Raw genomic sequence first — 24,265 nt, forward strand, 5'->3', positions numbered from 1 at the left:
AGAAAAACTAAATTCACAGGTTGGAGAGGTCTGCTGTAAAGAAGTGGTGGCGTATTCATTTAGGGGAAAAACTGAAAATTAAAGGGACTCTCTGAACAACCACGTTTCGGGGCTCATTCTGAGCAGCGTTTTCCGTTCCTCGCGTCGGGAGTTCACCGCTTACCCAAGGAAAAGGGCAGAAAACCCCAAACGGAACCATTTCCATTGGGTGTGGGGGGGAAGAAAAAGAAAAGAAAAGAAAAGAAATCTACGCAAAGCGGCTTTGGGGGGTGGAAATTCGAAGAGTTCTCCCCGGCTTTGCAAAGCCCAGGGGAGAATTCGGGTGGTGGTCCCGGGAGAAGCCCCACCAGCCCCAGCCCCCGGCGGAGCCGAGTGCCCCACGCGGGTGGGACCCCCAAAACCTGCCCCCCGGGCACTTGGGGGGCAGCGAAATAGTTGTTTTTCTGGGGGAGAAGCAAATGGTTGTTGGGTTGTAGTTTTCCCTTGGGTTGGTTCTAAAGCGCCTCCAGCTTTTTCGGTGGCAGAACGACAGGATTTTGCAGGATGGGAGCCGGTTCTGGAGGCAGGGTTTGTTGCAGTATTTGCTTTGTTTTTAGCTGAAGCAGTAAAATGTTTAGGGGATGGGCAGGTTTTGGAGCCAGTTGGGGGTTTAACCATTTCCACCTTCCGCACTGGTGCTCCCCGAGCCCTGCGGGGAGCGGAGGGGCGCTCCCCCCGGCTCAGCCCCTTCCCCGGGGCTGGGGATGCTCCTGCGCCCCAACCAAGCCGCGTGGAAACGCCGGGAGGCTGCTCCCAACGCCCAGAGAACCCGGAGATCATCAACCAGCTACTTCAAACCTTAATTTTGTTTTAAAGCAAACTCTTCGTTTCATAGCGAGTCCGATTCTTACCCAATTTATCAACACTGAGCTTTAATCAACTGGATCTTCTCAGATATGAGCTGCTTTTTCCAGCCATGAATATTTTCCACATAATAAAAACCGAACAAAAGGTGGTTTAAACTGGGATTCCACTTAAGCAAAAGGAAATATTTCCCAACTGTAACCCTCGCTCTCCTTATTCTGTTGAATTCTCACCTATGTCCTGAGGACAGGCTCTCTCCGTATTCAGATTATTTCCGCTAGTTGGGATTTGATTGGAACAGATTCTGTGAAAATAAAATTCTTATTTTTTTTTCCTTTATGACCTGTGTATTTTACTGAAAACTTTCAGCCCGTATTTATTAGATAGCAATTAATGCATATTTTCAAACTTTAGAAAATGAAGATTTTTTTTCAAAGTTTCTGGGGGTTCTGGGTGCATCTTTAGTGGTGGCCAAATTAAATACAAGTGATACCAACAGAGATTAAAAAAAACCAAAACACATAAAAACCCCCCAAACAACAAATTAAAGAAAATTCAAACGGTAACTGGCAGAAAAACAACAGAATCTAATCTGTTCTTGTTTGCTGCTAATTTGTCATAAAAATAATGATTTTGGCTATCTTGTGCCTCAGAGGAGCAGCACTGGAGCAGCCGGCAGCAATGACACCCTTTGGCACCAGCCCCGGCTCGCGGAGCCTCGGCTGCACCGTTTCCCACCCGGCTTCAACCTTCGCCCTAAAGGGCTTTCCCCAAACTCCTAAGTGGCAACAATAATTATTTGAATTTGTAAATAAATTGTAAAAAGTCATTCGGACTGTTTCTACCTGATTTCAAAGATTTAAATCTTTAAAACAAAAAAAACCAAACAATTTTTCCCCAAATTAGACTTTATGTATAAAGCCAGAAGCAGCTTTACGTTGACAGGGGAGTGAGGCAGTAAAATTTGAAAAAGTTTGTGAAAAATAAAAATAATAAAATCAACTCCTCAGAGGGGTTTTTAAAACTCCAACCCAATGGAAGAAAATCCTGGGGGAGGAAAAAGGCCGGGGGGGTGTTTCCGAGTGACAGCGCCCGGGTTCAGGCTGCTGCTCAGCCCTTCCCTGGCTCCAGAAATCCCACTGGATTCCTGCTGCAGTTGCTGGGACCATTTCAGTCAGGGAGGGGGGAGCTGCTTCCCTTTTGGGGGGGGTGTTGGGGGGTGTTGCAGGGCTGGGATTGGGCTGGGGACAGCCCTGTCCCCCCCAGTTCCTGGCCTGGGGGGAGCTCAGCCCTGTCCCCCCCCAGCAGATCAATGATTCAGTCCCTGCTCTTTGCATTCCCTAAATACCTTGCATCTGGAATGCTCCAGCGAGGGGAGGAGGCTGACTGATAGCCCTTCTTGTTGCACATCGAAATTGAAGACTTCCCTCTTTGTTTGGATTTTTTTCCTTTTTTTTCCCCCCTTTTTTTCTTTTCTTTTTTTTTTTTTTTTTTAGGGTTGGTTTCCTTCATTTCATCATCGCAAAGGATTATGTTACACGGGGAAGGTAGTGGGTAAACCAATAAAACCAACGACAAAAGTATTCTGGTGGAGATTAGAAATAGATGGGAAGCAGACAGAGGATCATTTCTTTCAGCTGCGGCTGGGGGGGGTCACTGGGGGACGGTGCCCCCTCCAATTCGCAGCCAGGCTCCAAGTGCCTTTTCCTGAGCTGCAGGGAAATTTGATTTCCCAATTTTCTTGCTCTCTTCTTTTCACCTGCGTGAGTTTAGAGCTTGGATCAGCCCCGGGGTGGGGGGGCAGAGGTGGGGGCAGCGATGCTCCTGCTCGGGCTCCTCCTTTTAATTGCGTTTGGTAATTTCGGGAGAGCCAAATAACGCAGCTGGAAGGATGGAACCAGACTTCCCCTGGTGAGCAGCAGCCACACGGTTTTAAGGCGAAGATCCCGGGATGAGGGAAGGGAGGGGACACGGGAGGGGAAACCAAAGGCTTTGGGCTTTAAATGGCCATTTCCCAGGGTTTTTATCGCTCATTTTAACGCGTTTCCTCGGAGGCTGTAGCACATGCACATGTCCCCGGGCATGTGCGTCTGTTTCTTCAGGTTCACACAAACTTCCGATTCCCGAGAAATCTCAGATTTATTTACCGACCAACTCGCCGCGAGGCTCTTCCCCAAACAGCAACAAAAAATATTGAACTAATACGAAAAAATAAATATTTAGCAAGAGAGCCCAGCACATCCCGGCCGCGTAACACCGAGGGAACACCCGAACCCGCCCGCCGCGCCGGGGCCCCGCCGCCCCCCCCGGCCCCGCAGCGCGGCCGCCCCGAGAGGCGGCGGGGGGCGGGGGGCGCGGAACCGGCTGCGCGGCCGCGCAGGGAGCGCGGAGCCGCCCGGGGGAGCCGCGCCCGGAGAGCGCCCAGCCCAGCCCAGCCCAGCCCAGCCTTTCCCGCAACGGGCGAAAATCCTCTCTTCGGGAATTTTTTTTAATTTTTAAAAAATTTTTCCCGAGGCGGGGTGGGGGGGGGGGGGGGTGGGTGGGTGGGGGGAGGGCGGGCGGCGCGGAGCCCCCGGAGTGGGTTTTCCCGGGGAACGTCCCCGTTGAACCGCGGGCGCAGGGGGGCCGCACCGTGTCTCTACTTGCAGCGCGGCGGGAGGGACGGAGAGGGGGGACACGGCGGGGAGGAGGGGGGGGGACACGCCGAGCCACCCCCGCCCGGCAGCATCCCGGCCCCGGCGCACCGGGGCTCCCCCGCCCGCCCCGTCGGGGAGGCAGGAAGGCCGCGGGGGGGGCGGGTGGGTGTGTGTGTGGGGTTCGCTGCTATTTTCAACTCATCTTGAGCCTAAAAATAAAAGTCTCCAGAAAAGGCAGGCGGGGAGGGAAAAGGGTCGCCCCCCCCACCCCGCGCCTTCCCAGCCCAGCCCCGTCGGGGAACGGGCCCTCCTCCACCGTGGGGCCCTTTTGTGCCGGGAGGAGCCCCCCCCCCCGCCGCCGCCGCCGCCGCCGCCGCCGCCGCCACCTTCCCCCAAGGCTTCCGCGGGGCTGCACATGAAGGGCTTAAAACAATGCCGTGGACAATAACCCCCCCGGGGGGCTCCCCCAGCCGCCCCGCCGGGCCGGGCCAGCCCGGGGGGGGGCGGGCCGTGTCCCCCCCTTTGCTTCCATCCCCAATCCCCTGGCGCCAGGGGACCTCCCGGCCCCTTTGATGCCGAAGTTTTTTACACCCAGAAAAATCCCATTGAGGCACCGGGGGAAAGGGGTGGGGGAGGGGCGCGGTGGGGGAGGGGCGCGGTGGGGGCGGGGGGCTGCAGCAGATGGGAAAGTGCCTCCGACGGGACGGGGCTGGGCGGGTTTGGGGCGGGGGGGGGGGGAACGACACGACACGACACCCCCACGGGACAGCGGGTGGATGCTCGGAAGGGGGTGGGTGGTGTGTGCGTGGGGGAGGTAAATAACGTAGTATTTAAATTAAAATAAATAAATAAGTGGCGGCCGCCCCCTCCCCCCCGCCCCCCCCAACCCCCCAGCCCCGGCCCCTCCCCCCCGGGGGCCGGGCCCTCCCGCATCACCACGTGGCTTCCTCCCGCAAACATTTTCACTCATTTTCCAGGTCGGTTTTATTTAGAGGCGGTGCCCGGGCTGCGAGCGGCGTCCGGTGACACTCCGGTGCCGCTCCGGCGACTTGGGGGCCCCCCGACACCGGCGCCACCGCCCTGCCCGCCGCCACCCGCCGGAGCCGCCCCCCCCCTCCCCTTCCCCCCCCTCCCTTTTCCCAACAGCCGCCGCCCCCCAAAAAGGGGGGAAAAAAAAAACAACCCAGCCAAAGAAAAAAGGGGAAAAAACAACATAAAAAAGAAGGGAGGTTAAAAAGAGCCCCCCCCTCCCCTTCCCCTTCCCCCGCCGGCTGAGGGGCGGCCGGAGCCCGACGGCGCGGGCGGCCGCTGGAGCCCCCCGGGAGCTGCGCTCCGAGCCCCGCCGCCGCCCCCCCCCCCTCCCCCCCAACCCCCGCCCTCCCCCCAGTTTCTCCGCCACCATGAACAAGCTTTACATCGGGAACCTCAACGAGAACGTGACTCCGGCCGACTTGGAGAAAGTCTTCAACGACCACAAGATCTCCTTCAGCGGGCAGTTCCTGGTCAAGTCGGGCTATGCCTTTGTGGACTGTCCCGACGAGCAGTGGGCCATGAAAGCGATCGAAACTTTTTCGGGTAAGCGCCTTTACACCCCCCCCTCCCCGTCCTCCTCCCCCCGCAGAGCTGCCGACCCCCCCCGGGCCTCAACACCCCCCCCGCGGGGCGCAGCACCCCGCCATCCCGCCCCAAAGCCGTGCGCCCCGTCGGGGCTTCCAGCAGCGGCCGCTGCGACCCCCGCTCCCCTCCCACCCCCACCCCAAAAACGAGCAGCGTGGGGGTGGGGGGGAGCCACCCCCACGCAACCCCCCGTTGCCCCGCATGGGTGGTGTGTGTGGTGTCCCCCCCACCCCGTGTATCTCCCCGCAGGGCGCGGAGCGGTCGCCCCGGCGGGTGTGGGTGCGGGGGGGTCCCGGCGCGGTGCTGGCGTGGGGGGGGGGGCGGGGGGGGTGGGCTGGGACTTTGGCCATTTTGATTTGAAACTGGGTTTCCTGGGGCATGTGATGTGTGGAGGAGCGCGAAGGTCGCCATGCTGCTCGCAGGGAGATGGGGGGGCGGGGGGCGTAGAAAAAAAAAAAGCAGCTCCCCCGGGAAGCAGATAATTTTTAAAATACTTGAATTTTTAATATTTTTTTTCCCGCCCCCTTCCCTCGGCCCGGACTCCTCCCGCCGGGCTCTTCCCCTCTTCTCCCCCCGCCTCTGAAAAATAAATATAAAATCATCATCACAACCCAGCGGCACCGAAACCCCCTCCATTTGCAGAGGGAAATCCATTCCTGCCGCGGGGTTACGGTTTTTGAGCCTTTTAATGTGGGGGGGGGGGGGGGGGGGGCGGAAGAAATCAGCCCGAGGGACTTCTTGCAGGGCTTAAAGAAGGCGGAATTAAAGAAAAGCGAAGAACTGGCCTCAAAACGTTATTTCTCATTTTTTTTCGCTCCAAGCGGGCTGAACTAAGGAATTAAATATTCCTAAGGAACATTGTCCGGCCGGTTCACTCCCCCCTCCCTCCTAGCGCTCCCCATTTGAAGCCAGCCTTATGTTGAATAAAATGCACTTGTAAAGGAATCGGAAAATGTATTTGTGCGTAGTTCGTCGTAATTTGAATTAAATTGGGAGGTTTCACGTGATAGTGTGTTATCCAAAGCTTTCGGACCACTCCACCCAGATTTTAAAAAACAGCCACATTTTGTTTTTAGGGAAAGTGGAGCTTCATGGAAAACAGCTAGAGATTGAACATTCAGTACCTAAAAAGCAAAGGTAATACAGTGTTTTAATTTCTTTTTTTTTTTGTTTTTCTTAATTATTTTTTTAAATTTCTGTTGGGGGAGAAAAAAAATAAATTAATGTAAGGCAAAAGAATGATACCCAAATATGTGCATGTGAAATTAGAGATGTTGGTGATTTGGCTTCAGACGCGTCCCCAGCGAGGTGAGAGGCAGTTTTGAGGCTCAACATTTAATTTCTGTTTGTTTGTTTGCTTTTTTTTTCCTCCTTAAAAAGAAAACTTCCTCTGTGAGCAAGTTGGTTGTGTTTGGGTTTTTTTTTATCTTTAAAAAAAGAAAACCCACCCAGAAATGGTTAAACAATTATCCAGCAGCTCGCCCAAGGTGATGGATGGCTGAGGCGTTTTGGGTTGGGATTTTCAAACTTGTGGCACTGGAAGAATTTCCAAACCTCGCTCACCTCCTCTGCTGCAAAATGGGCGAAATCTTTTGTTTTCCAAGAGAACTGTAAAAATTTAAAAAAAAAAAAAAAGTAAAAAAAAAAAAATTAAAAAAAGTGAAAATTGCCAGCATTTGATGGTGAGGACCTAAAGAAAAGGAAGAAAAAGCCCCACATGGGGCCGGTCTCGCCGTGCCATGCTGGGGAGGGCTTTAAACCCTGGTGAGTGCGGGGCGCTGGCCTAGCTCCTGCCCACCGGCAAATTTTATTTTGGGGCAAAAAATGCTTTTCTGGGTGGTTTCTATCTACCTGCCGAGCAGCTTCGCCCACTGCCGGCCTTGCCCAGCCCGACCCTCTCCATCTTCTTGGCCCTTTGTTGTTGGGCGCCGGACACCGGAGCGGCCCCGCCACCGCGCTCCCCGCCTTAAATCGCAATTATAAAGAGGTTTTAATTTTTTTATTATTATTTTTTTTGGGTGGAGAACCTTCCCCATTTCCAACTCAAGGGGTGGCCACCGAGGCTGTGGGCTAGTTAGTCCCCAAGCCCAAAGAGTCCACGTTGGATCGCACAGCCCGAAACCCGCGTCGGCCACGTGACGAGGCGGTTACGGCGCGGAGGGAGGGGGCGAAGCCAACTCTTCCTCCCCAAACTCTCCCAGCTCCTCCGGCTCTCCATGACCCCCTCTCTTCTTCCCGTCCCTGTTGGGTGGGAGTCCAGTTTTGGGGTGTCCCCCCTCCATTGGCTTTGTTGGGGGGGGTATACCCAACTTCACAGCCCTGGCTAATAACGGCAGAGTGGGCTGATCCCCCTGCACCCCACCCCCAAAAAGGGAAAAAAAAATCCATTTAATAATTTCCTACACAGGATTTTATTATTATTATTATTTATTTTTTATCACCTCATTGAGGGGGGGTCGCTAGGTCTCGTTACAGCGCTGGGTGACTTGCTGGGGCTTCATTATCGGTGAGCAAAGGGGTGTTATTGGAAAGGCAAATTACCCCGGGAGGGGGAACAGAATAACGCTCAAAAAAACCCCCCAGCCACACTCAATTTTTTATTTTTTCTCAGTGCTGCTGGATAATCAATGGGTTGGGGGGAGCAGGTCTCGTCCCCCAAGAGCGTGTGGGGAAAAATTCACTGAAAGTGGGATTATTTCTGTGCTGGTTAACGCAAAGAAATGCGGGGGGGGGTATGTGTGTGTGTGTGGAACTTTACAATAGGTGGAAGGAAGGTCGCGGTTTGCTTTTCTCCCGCGTCTCCTTAAAACCTGCATTTTGCTGCTAAAACCCTTTTTGGGGGGCTCATTTAACAACCCCCATCCCCCCCCGGTGCCGCTTTTGAAGCGCCGGGAGCCGCGTCCGCCGCCGGTCGCTCCGGGGGGGTCCCGGCGGGGCAGGGGGGGGTGTTCCCGGGGAGGGTGTGTCGGTCCCGGGGGGTGTCGGTCCCGGGGGGGTCCCCGCCGCCCTCGCAGCCGCCGCCGTTACTTTGTCTCATTTTGGGGGAAGTCGTTTGTGTTTCTGGTCGGAATAAAAGCAACTTTTTGGCAACTGCTTGTAAACTTGGCAGGTTGGTCACCCCCAAAAAGAGCTTTTTTGGGGGGAATCTGGTGTATTTTGCTCCCCCCCCCCCCCCCCCCCCGGCCTCCCTGGATAAGGGCTGAGATGATGGAAGGGGGGCTGCCTCAAAAGCAACTTTATTTTTTATTTTTTTTTCTTCTCCTCCTTTCCTTTCTGCTTGTTTTTAAGACTGGATTTTCCAGTTTGAAGGCACATGAACAGGAAATGGTTAATTACGTGTGAGCAGGGAGGACAAAATCAGATGGGTTTGGTGGGATCTAAACCAAACAGCCTTCCCCCCCCCCCCCAACCCGCTATTAATTTTTTTATTTTTTTTTCCTCCCTCCCTTTAGAAATGTGGGAAAACAAGTCGTGAGCGTTGGTGCGTTTTCCAGTTAATTTATAAAATAAAATTAAAAAAAAAAAAAAGAAAAGTTGGCTTTTCGGTCGCCTTTTCTTCTGGTTGAAAGTGCAAATAGGAAAAGTGGTTTTTTGGAAACGAAAGTGGCCGGTGAAATCGCGTGTTGTAAATAAATCTTTCCCGCTGGTGTATTTCCTTCGTTAAAATCTCTCCTGTCCCCTAAACCCGTGGTAGAAATTAATTAAAAAATAGTGCACGTGTTAATATGGCCCAAGAAGTGATTGGTGCATGTAGCTGCCGCACCAAAATAGCCAAGAAGGATAAAGTGTTTTAGAGTTGTTTAATTACAGTGATTCTTCAAATAACACTTAACGCTGCAAATTATGTTAATGATCACGGGGAACCATTTTAATGAAATACTTTAGGAGTATCAGACTGTAAAGAAAAGTCAGTGCTGATAAATACGTCGTTTTGTTAAAAGAAAATAAAAAAGAGTTTTAAAGTTAGTTTAGATTTTGTTTAAAGCATCTGATTGCTGTTGGGGAGTTATTTTTGATTTGTCTGTGCTGATAGGAAAACTTGGAGAAACTTAAGAAGATTTTTAAAAAAAATAATCTTAAAAATTATTGCCTGCTTTATTTTTTCAGAAGGTTAAAAAAAGAAAAGATTCTTTAAGGGTAAAAAAAAAAAAAAATAATTGAGTTTTCCTAGTTCAGAGGAAGGATCGGTCGGGGGGGGGGTTGGAGCTGGGAAGCTGAAAAGCCCGAAGTCGGTGGGGTCGAAAGAATGAATGAATGAAGGGGGGAGGAGGGGGCGGGGGGGGAAAGTGAATCCATCAAGCAGACATTCCAAATATGAGGAATGTGGAAGTGAGTCGACCAGAGAGAATGAAACCAAGCGATTGGGGGGGGAGGAGAGGGATTTGGGTTGATAACAGCCCGTAGGTTTAAAAGGAAAAGAGTATTTTGCAGTAAAGCTCCCCACGAGCCCCTCGGAGGTTCGGAGGGTCCGGAGGGTCCGTGTGCTCCCGAGCAGAGGTGGGAATTCGTCGGTGTTAGTGACCTGAGGGGTTGAGTGGAGTGGATAGAAATGGATGGAGAAATCTTAAAATTGGCTTTTTCTTTTTTTTTTTTTCCCCCCAAGTCTTTGTTTCAAATCCGTGTTTTCACACTGGCGAAACGTTCTCTTTACCCGTGCATAATCGTGCAATTAATTGTTTATAACGAAATATTTTAGAATTTTTTGATAACAGCGAGTGGGATTTCTTTGTTTGTCAGCATGAACCGAAAAATGCGCCTTTCTCCCGCCTGGTGTTTGGATTCTCTGAAAATTAAGGTGAAAAAAAGCTTGCCAGTTCTTTTCCATTAAAATAAAGATGCTGTCTCGAATGCTGAGACAAAATATGCTTTTAATCCAGTCTTCAGATCGTTCCCTTCTCCTTAAAACAGGTCTGGTTTCAAAGTTTTAGTATCATTAAAAAAAATTAGCAGCGCCCTTGTTTGCAGCGGGGAATGGAAATGGAAAGGCGGGATGAATGCTCCTTTCTGAGGATGTCGAGTTTAATGGGATTCGGTTTGTTGCTACTTTTTTGGTTACCAAAAAGGGAAATAAACTTGTGTTCTTCTTCCCTTTGGTTCCGTGAGCCCCCAGCTCTGAGCCGAGAGCTCTCTGCTGCTGATCTCACACCTCTGAGAGCTCCAGCCCCTTGGAAATGAAGGCGTTCTGGTGATTTCCTGCTGGAAAAACAAGAAATAATTAGTCGTTAAATTAGTCGTCAACAATTTGCCAGTAAATTTCATCCATGAGGTTTAAAGCTGAGACGACTTAATCAATTCGAGCACACCTGGGAGAAGGAATGTATTTCCCAATTTCCAGCCTGGAGTGAGGGAAATGCCTTGATTTCCCCCCGTTTCCATGTAGGAGCCGTAACTGGCAAATACGGCCAAGAAATTGCAATTTAACATAAACTTTGTAGCCTCAAGTTTTGAACCCACTGAAAATGGAGCCCGTCCCGTGTAGATGCCCTTTGTTAAGAGTTTGGGGATTTTTAAATTCCAAAGAAATGAATAAATGGAATTCCCTAGAGAACCTGAGGGGCGATTGCTGGGGCTGAACCCGCTTCTCCGGTTGAATTTGCTTCTGTCTTTGCCTTTTAGGTTAAAAAACCCCAAGCGAACAGAGATATGGCGAAGGGAAGCTGGGGTTGAAGTACTCGCTTTGAAAATCCAGACCTTTCAGAATTTTAAAAAAAAAAAAAAAAAAAAAAAAAAATTTAAAAAATGGAGATTTCTGCCCGCCCCAGCCCGAGCCCCCAGCAATGGTAATGTTTTCCAGAGCTCCCGGGAGGGTTTGGGGTGAGTTCAGGCTGTTGGGGGGGTCCAAGGTTGGCCGGGGGGGGTGTGTGTGACACCTCCGGCCCCTCTGCCCTGTTGGGGACACTGGCTCCCCCCGGCTCCCCCCGCCTGCCGGGTTTGCTGGATTTAGGAGTGGAAGGTGCCTCCCTCGATGGAAGCAGAAGGTGTGGGGTTTTTGGTTTTTTTCCCCTGTTTCTTTTGATGATGCCACTGGTTTTATAGAAGGGTTTTGATGGGGAGAAGCGGGAGCCTAAAGCACAGGTGGGGGGAACCCCCGGGGAATGCTGGGGTCTCTCCCTTCCCAAGAATTAAGGAGGGGAGTAGGAGAAAAGGGAAAAATTGAGGAGCCCGAAACCTGGAGGTTGCTGGTTTCTTCTGGGAAAAAAAAAAATAAAAAAGGCAAAAAAAAAAAAAAAAAGCCTTTTAAAGAAGTTGCAGAGACTTTTGCGGGGTTTTTTGGTGGTGGTTTTTTTCACCAGAGAGGAGCTTTTCCAAAGATTTAGGTGAAAACTCTCATTTTCCCCGCGACTGGAGGCATTTAAAAGCTTAAGTGATGATGTGCGCTCCTAAATCACCCACTCGGGAACATTGCTGCCAGCTGCCTCGGTGGGTGCGTGGGCGAGAGGGGCTCCCAGTCGCTCCCAGTCGCCGGCCGGACCCCCGTAAACCAGGGGATACTGGGGAGGAACCAGCAGAGAAAGTAGCTTGGATGGTTCTGCTCCTCCTGCCAGGCTCCTCGCTGAGCTTGAGCCTTCCCGCACCTTTAAAGTCCTGCTCTGCGTGGAGAGGACCCAGGCACCGAGTACGTGCAAGGGCAAGAAATGCACTTGCCCAGCAAAGTTTAAAAAATTGGAGAAAACGAGTGTCACAAGAGAAAAACTCAGCAGCGATGGGGCCGATGTCCTACATCATCCTGCGTCTGCTTGGGATGGCTCCTAAGGAAAGGCACAAGGAGCGCTGCAGTTATGGAATAGTCTGCTCAGCGGGAAAGTGATTTTTTATATATTTTTTTTAACCTTTTTTTTTTAACGAAACGAGAAGCCCAGACCCCCGGGGGTGTTTGTCCACTGGAGATGTGCGGTGTTTTATCCCAGCTGCCTTCCCAGCGCTTCCGCTCAAATGTGCGCACCCCGCGGGGAATTCGGCTCAGAAACATTTGCTGGGCTTTACCCGAAAACTGGGAGTTTATCCCGGAGGTGGTGGAACCGGGGGGATTGCAGGGGGCTGGGCTGGAAGGTGTTCCTTGTTTCTGGAAGCGGTGCCGGGGGGTGTCCCTCCATCTCCATTCCTCTCTCTGTCCTGGTCCTTGCCTGTGTCCTGGTGAACCCTGAGATGTTCTGCCCAGGTGGCACCGAAGCCGGGGGAACCTTGGGCTTGGCCGAGGTGACCTCAGGAGGTCCCTCCCCACCCGAGTCCTGCCCCGAGCCGAGGGACCGAAGCACGCTGGGGCTTTTACGCCACTGCAGTGTCGGTGCTGCCCCTGGGAAACGGGGGGAAAGTTACTGTAAGGTGATGTTTGAAGCTGGTTTTCTGAAAACCAGTGCGTGTCTTCTGCTTCTGGTGGAACAAACCGCTGAAGGGGAGTGGAAACCAGTTCCCTATTGGTTTATGTCCGTAGCCTGCTCTCGAAGGTGCTGGAGCCATCTTCACAGTCTTAAGTATATAGATTTAAAAGAAAAAAATCATGCTTTAATTGAAACGGGCTTGGTTTTCTCCTCCGGACAGAGTTGGCAGCGGATGGGGCTTTCTGGGAAGGGTCTGGCGAGGGCTGGGGTCCTGCAGCCCCTCTCTGGCTCCTGCCAGCCCTTCCCCTCGGGGACGCTGCCCGACCCTCCTCCCCTTCCCTGGGCTTCGGCTTCCTTTCAGGAGCATCCGGAGCAAAGCTGTCCGCTTTTCAGTATCGCTGCGGCTTTGGGGTGCCGGAGCCTGTCTGGAGGGGACAGGGACGGGCTGTGTGTGTTGGGAAGTGCTTTTGGGAACCCGTTCATCCTCCCCGTGGTGTTGTCTCGGCTCGAGCCCGCTCCGGCTGCCGGTACACGGGAGTTTCCCCAAGGATGCTAATAAAACCCGAAGAGCGGAGGGACAATTTATTGAGATTATGGCTGGAGGCGGGGAGCCAGGAGCAGGTGGAGCTCGGCGGGAGGGAGCGGGGACGTCGCTGGGGACAGGGTGGGAGCAGGCGGGAGGGCACTGCCAGGGCAGTGGCACAGGGGCGAGAGCATCCCTGCTCCGCTCCCACCTGCTGCGAAAGCCGGGGAGCGCAGCCTTCCTGCCAGGGGAAAAAAAAAAGGGGGGGGGGGGGGGGGCGAGAAATAAACAAACATAAAAAAAAATCTGTCCGTCCGTCTCAGAGGAGCCCTCGCGATCCGTCAGGAAATGGGTCATTTATTTTATTGTAACTGACACTTGGGAGCCCTGACATGGTCAGAGCTGAAATTTCACACTTTTCTGGCTACTGTAATTGTCCGGTCCTGTACGGAGCAAACCGGTTTAAGAAAATAAAACCCTAATCCACGGGCATCCCCGGCAGAACGCCCACCCGCGCTTTATTTTTAAAGAGTAATCCAGCAGGTTGAGTTTTAAGATGCTATGAACGCCGCCCGCCTATAATAAAAGCAGCAGCCGCCCCGTGGACCGGGAACCGCCGGGAGCTGGCAGGGCTCCACGCGGCGCGCGGCGAGATGCAAATCCCGCACGGTCCGGGGGTATTGCCGTGCGTAAACAGCACTGGAGATTACGGGGAAATAGATTTGCACAAAAAGGAGAAAGTTTTGAGACTCCGCTGTAGTTTCCTTTTTTTTTTCTTTTTTTTTAACGGAGTGAAAAGCGGAGATCCCGGGGGAGCAGCCTCCCGGACCGGGGTGTAAGAGAGACAGGAGAATTGTGATCTAGAGCCAAATAAAAGGGAAGAGAATTAAAAAAAAAAGCCTCTGAGGGCCAGATTTTCACCCACAATTGGAGCCAGATTTTTCCAACTCACATTTAAGCGTCTAAATAAAAGCTCTGTTTTCAGAAGCGATTAGCGCCTGATGTGCCGAGCGCTCTTGGAAGAAATCTGACTGTCGGGATTCCTTCTTATTTCTGGAGATTTGGATCCACCAGCCAACAGCCAGGAGGTTTCAGCAGTTCCTGACCCCCCCTCCCCTGGGTCCTGCTCCTTCGCCCCCCGATGCCCCGAAGGAGGGGTTGGATGCTGGGGACACCAGCCGGTGGGTCCAGAGGAGTTACTTGTCCCCCTAATTTTGAGCCCTTGGCTGCATGGAGAGCCCTTGCGTTTAGTGCCTGTGGTCAAAAGTTTGTCGAACTGTTGGAATTTTGGGAATACGCATGGGCAAGGGATGGGGAGCCGCGGATGAGGTGCGGAACCTGGTCCGGTGGGAGGTGTCCCTGCCCGGGGCAGGGGGTTTGGAGCTGGATGGTCTTTAAGGTCCCTTCCAGCCCAAAGCACTCGATGATTCTGTGACTACGGGGCCGAGCTGCCGCAGGGCGAGGTGGGGAACGCAGCGATGCCCAGGATGCTCCGTTCTCCTTCTGCCTCTGCGTTTCCTCCGGGAAACTCCTGCGTGATCCAAGGCTATGGGATCAGACCTTCTGGTTGGGTGGCGCGCAGAGCATGACCCACAGTTAAACGCCGGCTGTATTAAGGTACCGCGAGCAATAGCAGCCTTTGCCTGCGAGGTGTCGGGAAAAGCCGCATCCTCCATGGGCGATGGGGGGAGCTCTGCCGTCCTGCCTTCCAGCCAGCGCTCTCCATCGCGGCCTAATTATTCCTTGGTTAATCCGGGTCCCGTCCAAGCAGACCTGGTCCCTGGTGCGGGGAGGTGTGCGCCTATGCGTATACACACACGCCTACGCGTGAGTATATGTTTTCTTTGCTATGAAGGCATTCACGTGTGTTTTGTGATCTCCTGTGCTTCCACGCTCTGGCATAAAAGTATTTATAAACAAATCGATGGAATGAGCAAAGGCTGAAAGAAGATTGCCGTCTCTCTGAGGAAGAAGAGCGTGTGGCTGCCGCAGGCTTTGATGGAGCTGTTTGTTGGGGTGTAATTTCATGAGAAGCCAAGAGCCTCGTATAAATGTTGTGCTTTTAGGCTCGGATTCACAAGGCTCCTAAGGATGTGCTTTTAAGCAGGGAAGCCATCCTTTTGAAGTTAACGGGGCTGCTTCGATGGTAAAATGAGGCACGTGCTGAATTTGAGCCTAAATATACAACTTTGTATGAACTCTATATAGTCATTGTTTAGCGTTCAGTTACAGCTGAACTAATAACGCAACAAATTTCTCCGACATCTGCAGCCTCTTCTTGCTGAAGGCAGCGACGCAAAGTGGCTGTGGCTTTTATATGTGATACGACGTTGGGGGGAGAGGGTTTTTGTGACCCTTTAGGAGCTGTGGCTGGGATGGAGAGCTTCCCCCGGTCAGCCTTGAGCCACCCCACGATACTGTTCCCGTGCCCGGCTGGCCGCACACCCTGCCTGCCTGCCGTCAAGGGTTTGCACAGCACAAATTTTATATTTATTTTCCCCAAATACTTGTCCGTGCGACTTTGGTAGCTGCTTTCTGCCGCTCCTTGTGCCTGTAAAACCTGGCGAGGGGGGAAGGTTCGTGGGAGGCAGAGAGGAGAGAGGGCATGGGTGCGTCCGAGGGGAGTTCGCTCAGGAAAAAATCCAGCTCAGATATTCCGGCGGCTTTGTGCTGGATTTCCCTAACGATGCTTTGGATTTGTCTGGGGGGTGTGTTTGTCGGGTTGGCTTTTCGTGTTGCGTGGGCCAAAGTAGTGGTGGGCTTTAGATGGCTTTGCTTCGGTGCCGCTCTGTACTCTGTTACGAGGTGAACGGCAGTGGAGTAGGAAAACCCCATTTTTCCTGTTTTCCAGCTCCTGCCCTGTCCGACCTGAGCCTCAGCCTTTTCCTTCTCTGATTCCTGACCCCCTTGCTAAAAAAACACCCCAAAACTAACAAACATGAGACATCTCACCCCATCTGTAAACTTTACATCTCCTCTGCTGCTGGTCCGGCCGCGGTGGGACGAAGGGAGCAGCTGGGGGGGGTTGTCCCTCTCCCAACCCGCGCAGATGCGCGAGGAGGAGCCTGGCCGCGTCCCTGCGGGCTCCCTGGCACCGCCGCCTGTCTGAGGGGGGCTCGTGGGCATCCTTCCTCCTGCCCCCCAAGGGTAACTTACTTTCTTTTTTTTTTTTTTTTTTTGTTTGGTGAGCTCCGCACAAGAAACCTTAATTTCTCACTTTTTCCCAATGGAAACACTGTGTCGCGTTTTCTTAGAAGAGTTTTGCTTCGCCCTCACCTCCTTTCTGAAGAGGAAATGCAAGAGAAAGCGAGTCTGGCTTCGACCCGATTTGGTGCAGAACTCCGCTCTGCTATTGAAAGTTTTTACTGGAAATGAAGAAGAAGAAAAAAAAAAAAAAGCCTCACTTGTACTTTTTCATCTCGGCTACTTTCTTCTCTTTACCTGCCCTTGAACAGAAGAACGGAAGCATTTTGATTTCACTTGTAGCTTTCAGTGGAAAAACCACCCCCAGCTGCGCCACCAAACCCGCCCCAGGTCCGCGGGGCCGGGGCTGGAAGGGGCTCTGGGGGGCTCCTGGCTGGGATCCGGGCTGGGATTTGTGCCCGACATGATGGGGACCAGCCCGCCGCTCACAGCCCGGGCTGCTGGAGGTCTGAACCCCCCCTCTGCCACCTTCCCACCCAAACTGGGAGGACTGGCGGGGCCGAGTCACGGGTTTTAACTTGAGTTTTGGTAAAAGGGTCTCCACCCTTGAATTAAGATAATCTGTGTTGTAACTCCTGGATTCTCCCTTTACGAGTCAGCTTTGATCTGGGAGGGCTTGTCTGCCTGCGATCGCTGCACTGGTTCAACCTGATTTGGCTCAGAACAGGCTCGGTGCCGCTGGCGCTGAGCCCCACGCGGAGACTCTCAGATCGATTTTTTTGATCCAGTCTTATCTGACAAATCCATATCTGCCAGGCAGGAGGGGCTGCGGGGTCGTGCCGCTCTCCGGCACTGTAACGTCGTGGCACAGGAGCCCTCAAAGCCACCGGTCCCCGTGCTGCATCCTCCTTCTCCTCCTCCTCCTCCCGACACAGACCTCGCTCAGAAAACCCCCTCAGAAGTCACAGGCAGTTTTGTTTCCTCTTCCTTTCTCGCACTGACGTGTGCTTGTGCATCTGAAGTTGTCAGGGCCCTGAGTCTTTGCCTCTCCCCTCAGTTTTAACGAATTCCTCCTCGTTTCCCCCGCTCGAAGCGCGCCGAGCCCGTGGGGTTTGTGAGATCTGCAGTGAGAGGCCAATGCCCCGCTGTCCGGGGGGGCTGCAAATGCAGAATAAAAAGGTGGCCCTGGCCACTTTCTGTAGGCAGAATTAGGTGAAACATACCCGTCAATCACCCTGGTAATGATGCTTAATTATTGAGAAATTAGAGTGGTGTAAGAGGCGCCCGGGAGCGGGTGCTGGCGGGGTTCGGGGTTCCCGCTGACGCCGCTGCGTGGGAGCTGCCCGAAGCTCCGCTGGCTGCTTTGCGAAGCCTGAGCTCGTCCCAGAGCGTCCCCCAGCCAGCAGCGCCATCAGGGCCACTGGAAACCAGTTAGAAATGCATCCCGGGCACTGGAGGAGGACGGAGGTGCCCTCTCGTGGTAAGGAGAAGTGGGAGAGAAGTCTGTGGGTGGCACCCGGCTGTCGGCTGAAACCCCATCCCCAGCACCCTAACGAAGGCAGTAACGAAGGGTGGGCGTCGGCGTGGCCATGCTGTGGGTTTCACCCCACCTGAGCTTTTTTATGCGTTGTTGGGTTTGGGGGAGGATGGCAAAGCCCATCCTCCAGACGGTCCGAAGACCAGACCTGGTGGGCTGAGACATCCGTGTCGCTGGCTGATGTTGTAGCTCCTGGAGGCAGGTGGTCCACGCTCAGGACCTTTTCTATTCAGAGTTGGCCCTGGTGGGTGGAGAGAGATGCTCTGAAATGTGCAGAACGCACCAAAATGCAGAATATCCTTTGTCTCGTGTGTGCTTTTATTCACGTTTTTATATCGGCATCAGGATGTGGCACCCACAAGGAGTTGGCCGTGCGCCCTTCAGCGCTTGCGGACATGCAGATGATGCTGTGTGTTCTGTTGCTCAGCTGCCTTTGAGTTTGTGGCATTGTGTGTGCTCTGGTGGTGGTCTCAGAAGCGCTCCAGAGTCGATGGGTAGAAGATGGGGTGAGGAACAAGTCCCACATCTGCCACCCCTCCACATGTCGTGGTCTGCAAGGAAATTCACCTCTAAACATCACATTTGTTGGCGTGTTCGTGGCCAGCGCCAGCTCGGGGGTCAGGTTTGATTAAGGGCAGCTTGAGAATTGAAGTTTTACATTTTTCTTAAAGGGATGAAAGTCTCTCACCGTGCCTCACTGGCTGCTGGGTCGCGGTGGGACCGAGCTGCCCCGCGGCTGGAGGCGGCTGGGAGGGAACTGGGGGCTTCTCCTGCCGCTCCGTTGTCGGAGGGGGCGCGTCCCGCTGAGGTTTGGGGTTGGGTCGCGGGTTGTGGGAACCCACCGAGTTTCGCTGGGCTTGGCTTTGGGGCATGTTCAGAGCATCAGAAAGAGCCTTTCAATCCGTGGCAACCTGCCAGCAAATTAGAATGGAAAGATAATGCAAAATGGATGCATTGTCTGAAACTCATCCATCTTTCCTCTCTATTACTTACTGTTAAACTTGTCCTGTCCGCAGATACTTGATGTATTGACTTTGGCAAGGACTAACTGCAGAATTCTGGGGGATGATTGGAGTCTTCCTCTGGGCAAGTTGAGGATAAGGGGTTTTGAGATTTCTTTGAGATTTCTTGCATCTTTTGAAGCACCGAGGTATTGACTCCTCTGGGAGGTTGGTGCATAGCTGGGTGTGCTCCGCGCCAGCACCATCTACCTGGGATCAGTGGGGGAGAAAGAGGAGTGGGAAGGTGGCACAGAGGTTTAATAGAGGAGGGAATATAAGACAGAGCCTTTTTCCTGCTCTGGGCATCAACCGGCCCCTTCCTTCTGCACCCAAGATGCAGCAGGTCGTCTAGGAACAGGAGTGAGTTCTCCGAGGCTTTCAAAGGGATGCTCATGGACAACTTCTCATTCTTGGCAGTTCCCTGAAAAAATCTAATCAATTATTAGGCGTGCTTCTGCGTGTACAACGCGGTTCCAAAAAAGAGCTAACGGGGAGAAACCAATTAGATGGATTTATTAGCCCAAGATCAAATTGTGGTTGCTGAGATGATTGATGGAAAGGATTAATCACGACGTGCTTGCCTGCCAGAGGTAGCTACTAGCCAAGGCGAGTGGGTCTGGAGGAGACTCTTGCGTGGATGATGTGTTACTCCAGAATCCCATGGCCGGTTCACTTTTTGCAGTTGGAGGGACGCAGAAGCCAAATGTCTTCGTTGGGTTGGCCTGATCTCCTCAGGAGGGGCCTCTTGCATCGTTTCTCTTCCAAGGATGAGCCCAGTTTTCTCTCTGCTTTTCTTCCTGCTACTGCTGCTTTGATGTTGTCATTGTACGTGTTTCCTTATTTCTTTCTCAGCCTCCTCTGCCTTTCATTCCACCCCCAAATCTCTTTCCCGTCAGCCACCCCACAGCTCTGGCTGCAGCTGGGACTCTCCTCTCTTGCCTTGGCTGGGTCCCCCAGCAAACAGCAGCCACTGTGGCCGCGGGGGCTTTTCAGTGGTGTGTGGTTCCAGAGGAGTTGTTTCTCTGTGAAGATTTAGGACGTGAGGGCGAGCAGGTCGCTGGGGTTGGGAGGAAGGAGGATAGCAGCTCGAAAAAACACGAGATGCGTTTAGAAGAAAGGGTGTTGGAGGTGAAGAGCTGGTTGCACTGATGACATTAGGTTGAGGTATGGTGGGAGGTGGTGGTTTGGCGGCAGGGGGATGGTTCTCTGGGAGACCTTAGCTTTTTCTTTATGGGAGATACGGGAAAAACCATTGTTTAAATCAGTATTTCCTGAGCAGGCTGCAAGCTGGGTCCCTTTTCAGGACAAAAAAGGGGATGCTCTTCTCCTTTCCCATTCCATCCCTCCCGGATCCCGCTCAAATGTAGCGTGTTTGAGAGCATTTTGATGGGGTTCTACCATGTTTTTTGTTGCTCTGTGGGGCTGTATGTGACCCGCCCCATATCACAGCCTGGGCTGTAGTCCAAACCCACCTCCATCAGCAGCTTCAGTGGTGAAACCAGGCTTTGAATCGAGGGGCCAAGGGGGGGTTACGGGGGCCTGGGCAGTGCTGCGGTGGGGGGACCAGTGGTGGGGAGTGGCATGGCCAGGAGAGGGCAGCGATGGCCTTAACTCTGGCAGAAAAAATCAATGCTGTAAAAAATGCCCTTAGTTTAGGGCTCGCCCCCCAACCTTCAGGAAATGTTAGCCCAGATCTGCATTTTTTTACTTATATGCTCGTATTGAACATTCTTGATGTGGCGTTAATGCTCCAAACCAATGCGGTGCCTCCAAATCTCGGAGCTCTGGTTTTATGCTCTTCACAACTCAGGGGAGGACTTTTCCATGGTTCCTCTCCATTCCCATATTGAGATTTTTCTTCCAAACCACAAAGGCTCCGAAAGGTCATCCTGGACCTGCAGCACCTCCAGGAGGAGCTGGGTCAGGCAGTTTGGATTCGGAAAAAAATTCAAATATCCGTCTCAAACCTTAGTAATGATGTATTTGAAGAAGGAGTCAAGGTCGCAGGCCTTGCTTGAGCATCATCTGGAGGACTTGGCATGTCATTTTTTTCCTGCCTTACCAGTGCATGAGCAATGGTCCAGTGAGGACCTCACGTGCCTGGTCCTGGGGGTGGCCGCGTGTCGGTGGGTTTAATAGTGTGACCGCCGTCCGGCACTGGGGAGGGTGAGAGGTGTGTTGGCTTGGGGGGCAACGCAGAAGGTGGCAGGTCCCAGGTGAAGTGGCTGAAGCCCCGAGGCAGATCCCGTCCGGCCGGGGCTGGGCTGTGCTCGGAGGCGTGGTGGGGACCTGCTGGGGGCTTCCAGCAGGTACCTCCTTTGTTTGTGCTTTTGTTTCCTTGACAAAGAAGGGAGTTTAGGGATAATATTGCTGCTTCGTGGAGATGCCGGCAAATTGAAAGCCTATCAATTTATAAGGGAAGAGCAAGTAATTTCAGCTACAACTTTTCTCTGAGTCCCCCTGGCAACGTTTGTGTCTTAGCAACCACATTTTCCTATTTAAAAATGTTTAAAACATTAAAAAACAACAACAACAACACATTAAGCACAGGATTAAGTGCTTTCCTGAATCAAAGCCTAACTAGATAAATGAAATGCTGTTAATTGAATCAGGGATGCACTGTGTTTTCAGCCCCCAAATTTGCATAACATTTGCATTTGATTGAAAAGCCATCGTTAATGTTGTTCTGTTCTAGTAGGTCCCCCCCATGTCTCTGGCTTCGGCGTCCTCCTCCTCCTGCCCGAGGAGCTGCCTAAGTGGTGTCGGTAGGAGATGGCCGGGATGGGGTTGGTGCTTGCGGCCGGGGAGAGCCCAGAGCGTGGCCGCACTCTGCCGTCAGCGCTTGGGCCCTCCACGTCTTGGTGCCATTGGTCACCTCTGCTTTGAGAAATACGTGGTGGGGGATGGAGAAGGTCCAGGAGGTGTTGGATGTAGGGAGATGCTGTAGCCAACATCCCCCAGAAAGTGTGTCTGGTGCCTGCGTGGCTCGGGGGTGGCTGGAGAGCTATTGCGGGGCCAGAGGAGGCCCCGGAGACGCTGGGAGGGCTGGAGCCCCTCTGCTGTGGGGACAGGCTGAGAGAGCTGGGGGGGTTCAGCCTGGAGAAGAGAAGGCTCCGGGGAGACCTTGGAGCCCCTTCCAGTCCCTAAAGGGGCTCCAGGAAAGCTGGGGAGGGACTCTGGAGCAGGGAGGGGAGCCATGGGACGAGGGGGAAGAGCTTTAAACTAAAAGAAGGAAGATTCAGACTAGATCTAAGGAAGAAATTTCTTACACTGAGGGTGGTGAGCCCCTGGCCCAGGTTGCCCAGAGAAGCTGTGGCTGCCCCATCCCTGGAGGGGTTCAAGGCCAGGTTGGACGGGGCTTGGAGCACCCTGGGCTGGTGGGGGGTGTCCCTGCCCAGGGCTGGGGGTGGCACTGGGTGGCCTTTGAGGTCCCTTCCCACCCAAACCATTCTGTGGTTCTATGGCTGGCACTCTAAAGCAGAGCGATGTGGGCAAAGGACCAGCAGCTCCGGCCGCGGTGTTCAGGATCGGTCCCTGCTCTAGCAGAAGTTCACCAAATCAGCCTTTTGCTTTGGGGCTAAAGAGAAATCAAACTGCCCAGACAAAACCTGGGCTAGCGGGGGAAGAGGAAGGAAATCCATGGGGCTGGCTGCGCCGTGGGGCTGTTTTGCTTATGGGGGTATCCCCTGTGCGGGGGGGTGTTGGGAGCCTTGTAGAGCTCTGGCAATGCAGGCGGTTGCGAGTGTCCTGTGATCCCTGTGGATCACAGGGAATGTTGTTTGGGCTAAGTGCTCAGAAGGCAATAGTCGGGGTGACCTGAGCATCCCGCACCCTCTGTCCTCCTCTCCTCCCCTGTGCCACCGCACCGATCCCTCCGGCTGCTTCTGTGCTGCCGGCGATGCTCAGGGCTGAATCCCATTGGGAAAATAACCCGGGTCCTTCGGCGAGCCCCTGCCTGCGCCGTGAGGTGCCGTGGGGCAGGGGAAGGAGGCGCGTCCATGGGGTGTGATGGGGAGATGTGGGGTTTGTCCCAAGCTCCACTGCCAACCTGCTCAGTGGCTGTGGGTGCCACGGTGCTCCTCTCCCTCTGCCTCTCCGGCAGTTCCATGCTGGGAGGGAGCAGCCCGTCTCAGGTGGAACCCGTGGCCAAAACTTTCTCGGGAGGAGGCGGCAGCGAGTCTCGAGGCAGGGATGCGCCCATGGTGATGGGACGAGGAGCAGCGCTGTTGTCTGTGCCCCCCCCCAGGCATCGCCTCGAAAACACCGCGCAGGGCTCATGCGAAAGAGAGGGGAACCCTCGAGCTGCGTCGGCTCCGGCTTGCGGTGGCCAGCCCCAGCCTCCCGCTGGCCCCCGGCCAGGCTGCCGGCTCCTAACGAGCAAGTGCCCCTTTCTTGGGTCGCTGCCACCGCTGCCACCGTGCCAGTCCACTCCGGGGAATTACCAGCAGATTCTTAATTAAGTGGGAGGCTCTGGCCACCCCTCTGGAAGGCGATCTCTGGGGATGCATCCAGGGGTGAGAGAAGAGGGATCCTGACGGCTGAATCTGCGCCTGGCTCTCTCCCAGTGAGATTTAAAAATTAAAAACCAGAACCAAACAAAAAGAAACGCAAAACTTAATTTGGGGTTCTTAATAATGATGATTCTGCCTGCTCTTAATGATCAGGGTTTTCTGTGAAGGCGGCAGCGGGTACCGGTCCGTCTGCGCTGCCGATGTGCTGTGGGTCCCCGAGGGTGCGCAGCTCCGAGGACGCAGCAGTAGCACTGGGGGCCAGCGATGCCGTGGGGGCTGGGGGGGCTCTGGGTGCATTTGGGACACAGGGCGTTTTCCAGCTGCCTCCAGGGCTTTTGGAAACGAGCAGTGGGGGTTTTCTGAACGAAAACTGCTGCTTTTTCCCATTTCACCTCGTATTCTCCCTCCTGGGCAGACGCTCCTCCTGGTGCGCTTCGGGTTGGACCCCCGCGGTCTCGGTGGGCACAGTGCGAGAGATCTCCCCGGTGCCCGGCTATTGCAGGATCCTCCGCGGCGCTTCGTTCTGTCTCTTCGCTTTTCCCCCCAGCGAGGTTTCACCTGGTGGCGTGTTGAGCTCTGCAAAGAGCTGGTTGAAGGAAAAGCCAAGGAAAGGCTTCGACGGAGCAGAGCTTGGTGCTTCCACTGCTCGGGGGCGACGAGGGGCTGACCCAAGGTGCCCGTCTGCGCTGTGGCCCTGTGATGCGGGTCCCCCTGGTTACAGTCCAGTGGCATCATGGTGGGTGTTTTTTTCCTCGGTGAGCCCAGCCCGCGGCCGGGGAGGGGTTACGGAGAGCGTCAAGAGACTTCAAAGGTCTCGCTTTGCCTCCTGCCCCTGCAGGAGAGCCCGCAGATCCGCTGGGGGCTGCCGGGCAGCTTGGGGGTCTCTGAGGGCTGTGGGATGGACACAGTGGGATGCTGAAATCCTGTTATCACAGCCCACGGAGCAGGAGGAGGGTGACGCCTGGGTCCGTCCTTGGGATTTGCAGTTTCTTTCCCCTTACAGCCCTGCAGCCGTTCGCCCTCCTCTCTCCACCCCCGTTATTTTTTTTCTTTTTAATTTTAAAAAAATCCACCAGCACGCAGGCAAAAACCGTCCAGATTTGCAAACAGACATTTTTTTTACCCAGGTCGATC

The 24,265-nt window shown here is 53.8% G+C and overlaps 1 protein-coding gene across 4 annotated transcripts in view; it reads left to right on the plus strand.

Moving 5' to 3' along the window:
* The first annotated feature begins 4,879 nt into the window (after positions 1–4,879).
* IGF2BP1 (insulin like growth factor 2 mRNA binding protein 1) overlaps positions 4,880–24,265 on the plus strand; it is a 30,985-nt gene continuing 11,599 nt past the window's right edge. For all 4 annotated transcript variants that reach the window (XM_054224433.1, XM_054224432.1, XM_054224434.1 and 1 more), the window contains exons 1-2: positions 4,880–5,054; positions 6,173–6,233. In XM_054224433.1, coding sequence (XP_054080408.1) covers positions 4,880–5,054; positions 6,173–6,233 — 236 coding nt within the window. The remainder of the gene's footprint in view (positions 5,055–6,172; positions 6,234–24,265) is intronic.

Source organism: Rissa tridactyla, chromosome 19, assembly GCF_028500815.1.
Source record: "Rissa tridactyla isolate bRisTri1 chromosome 19, bRisTri1.patW.cur.20221130, whole genome shotgun sequence".
Classification (NCBI taxonomy): domain Eukaryota; kingdom Metazoa; phylum Chordata; class Aves; order Charadriiformes; family Laridae; genus Rissa; species Rissa tridactyla.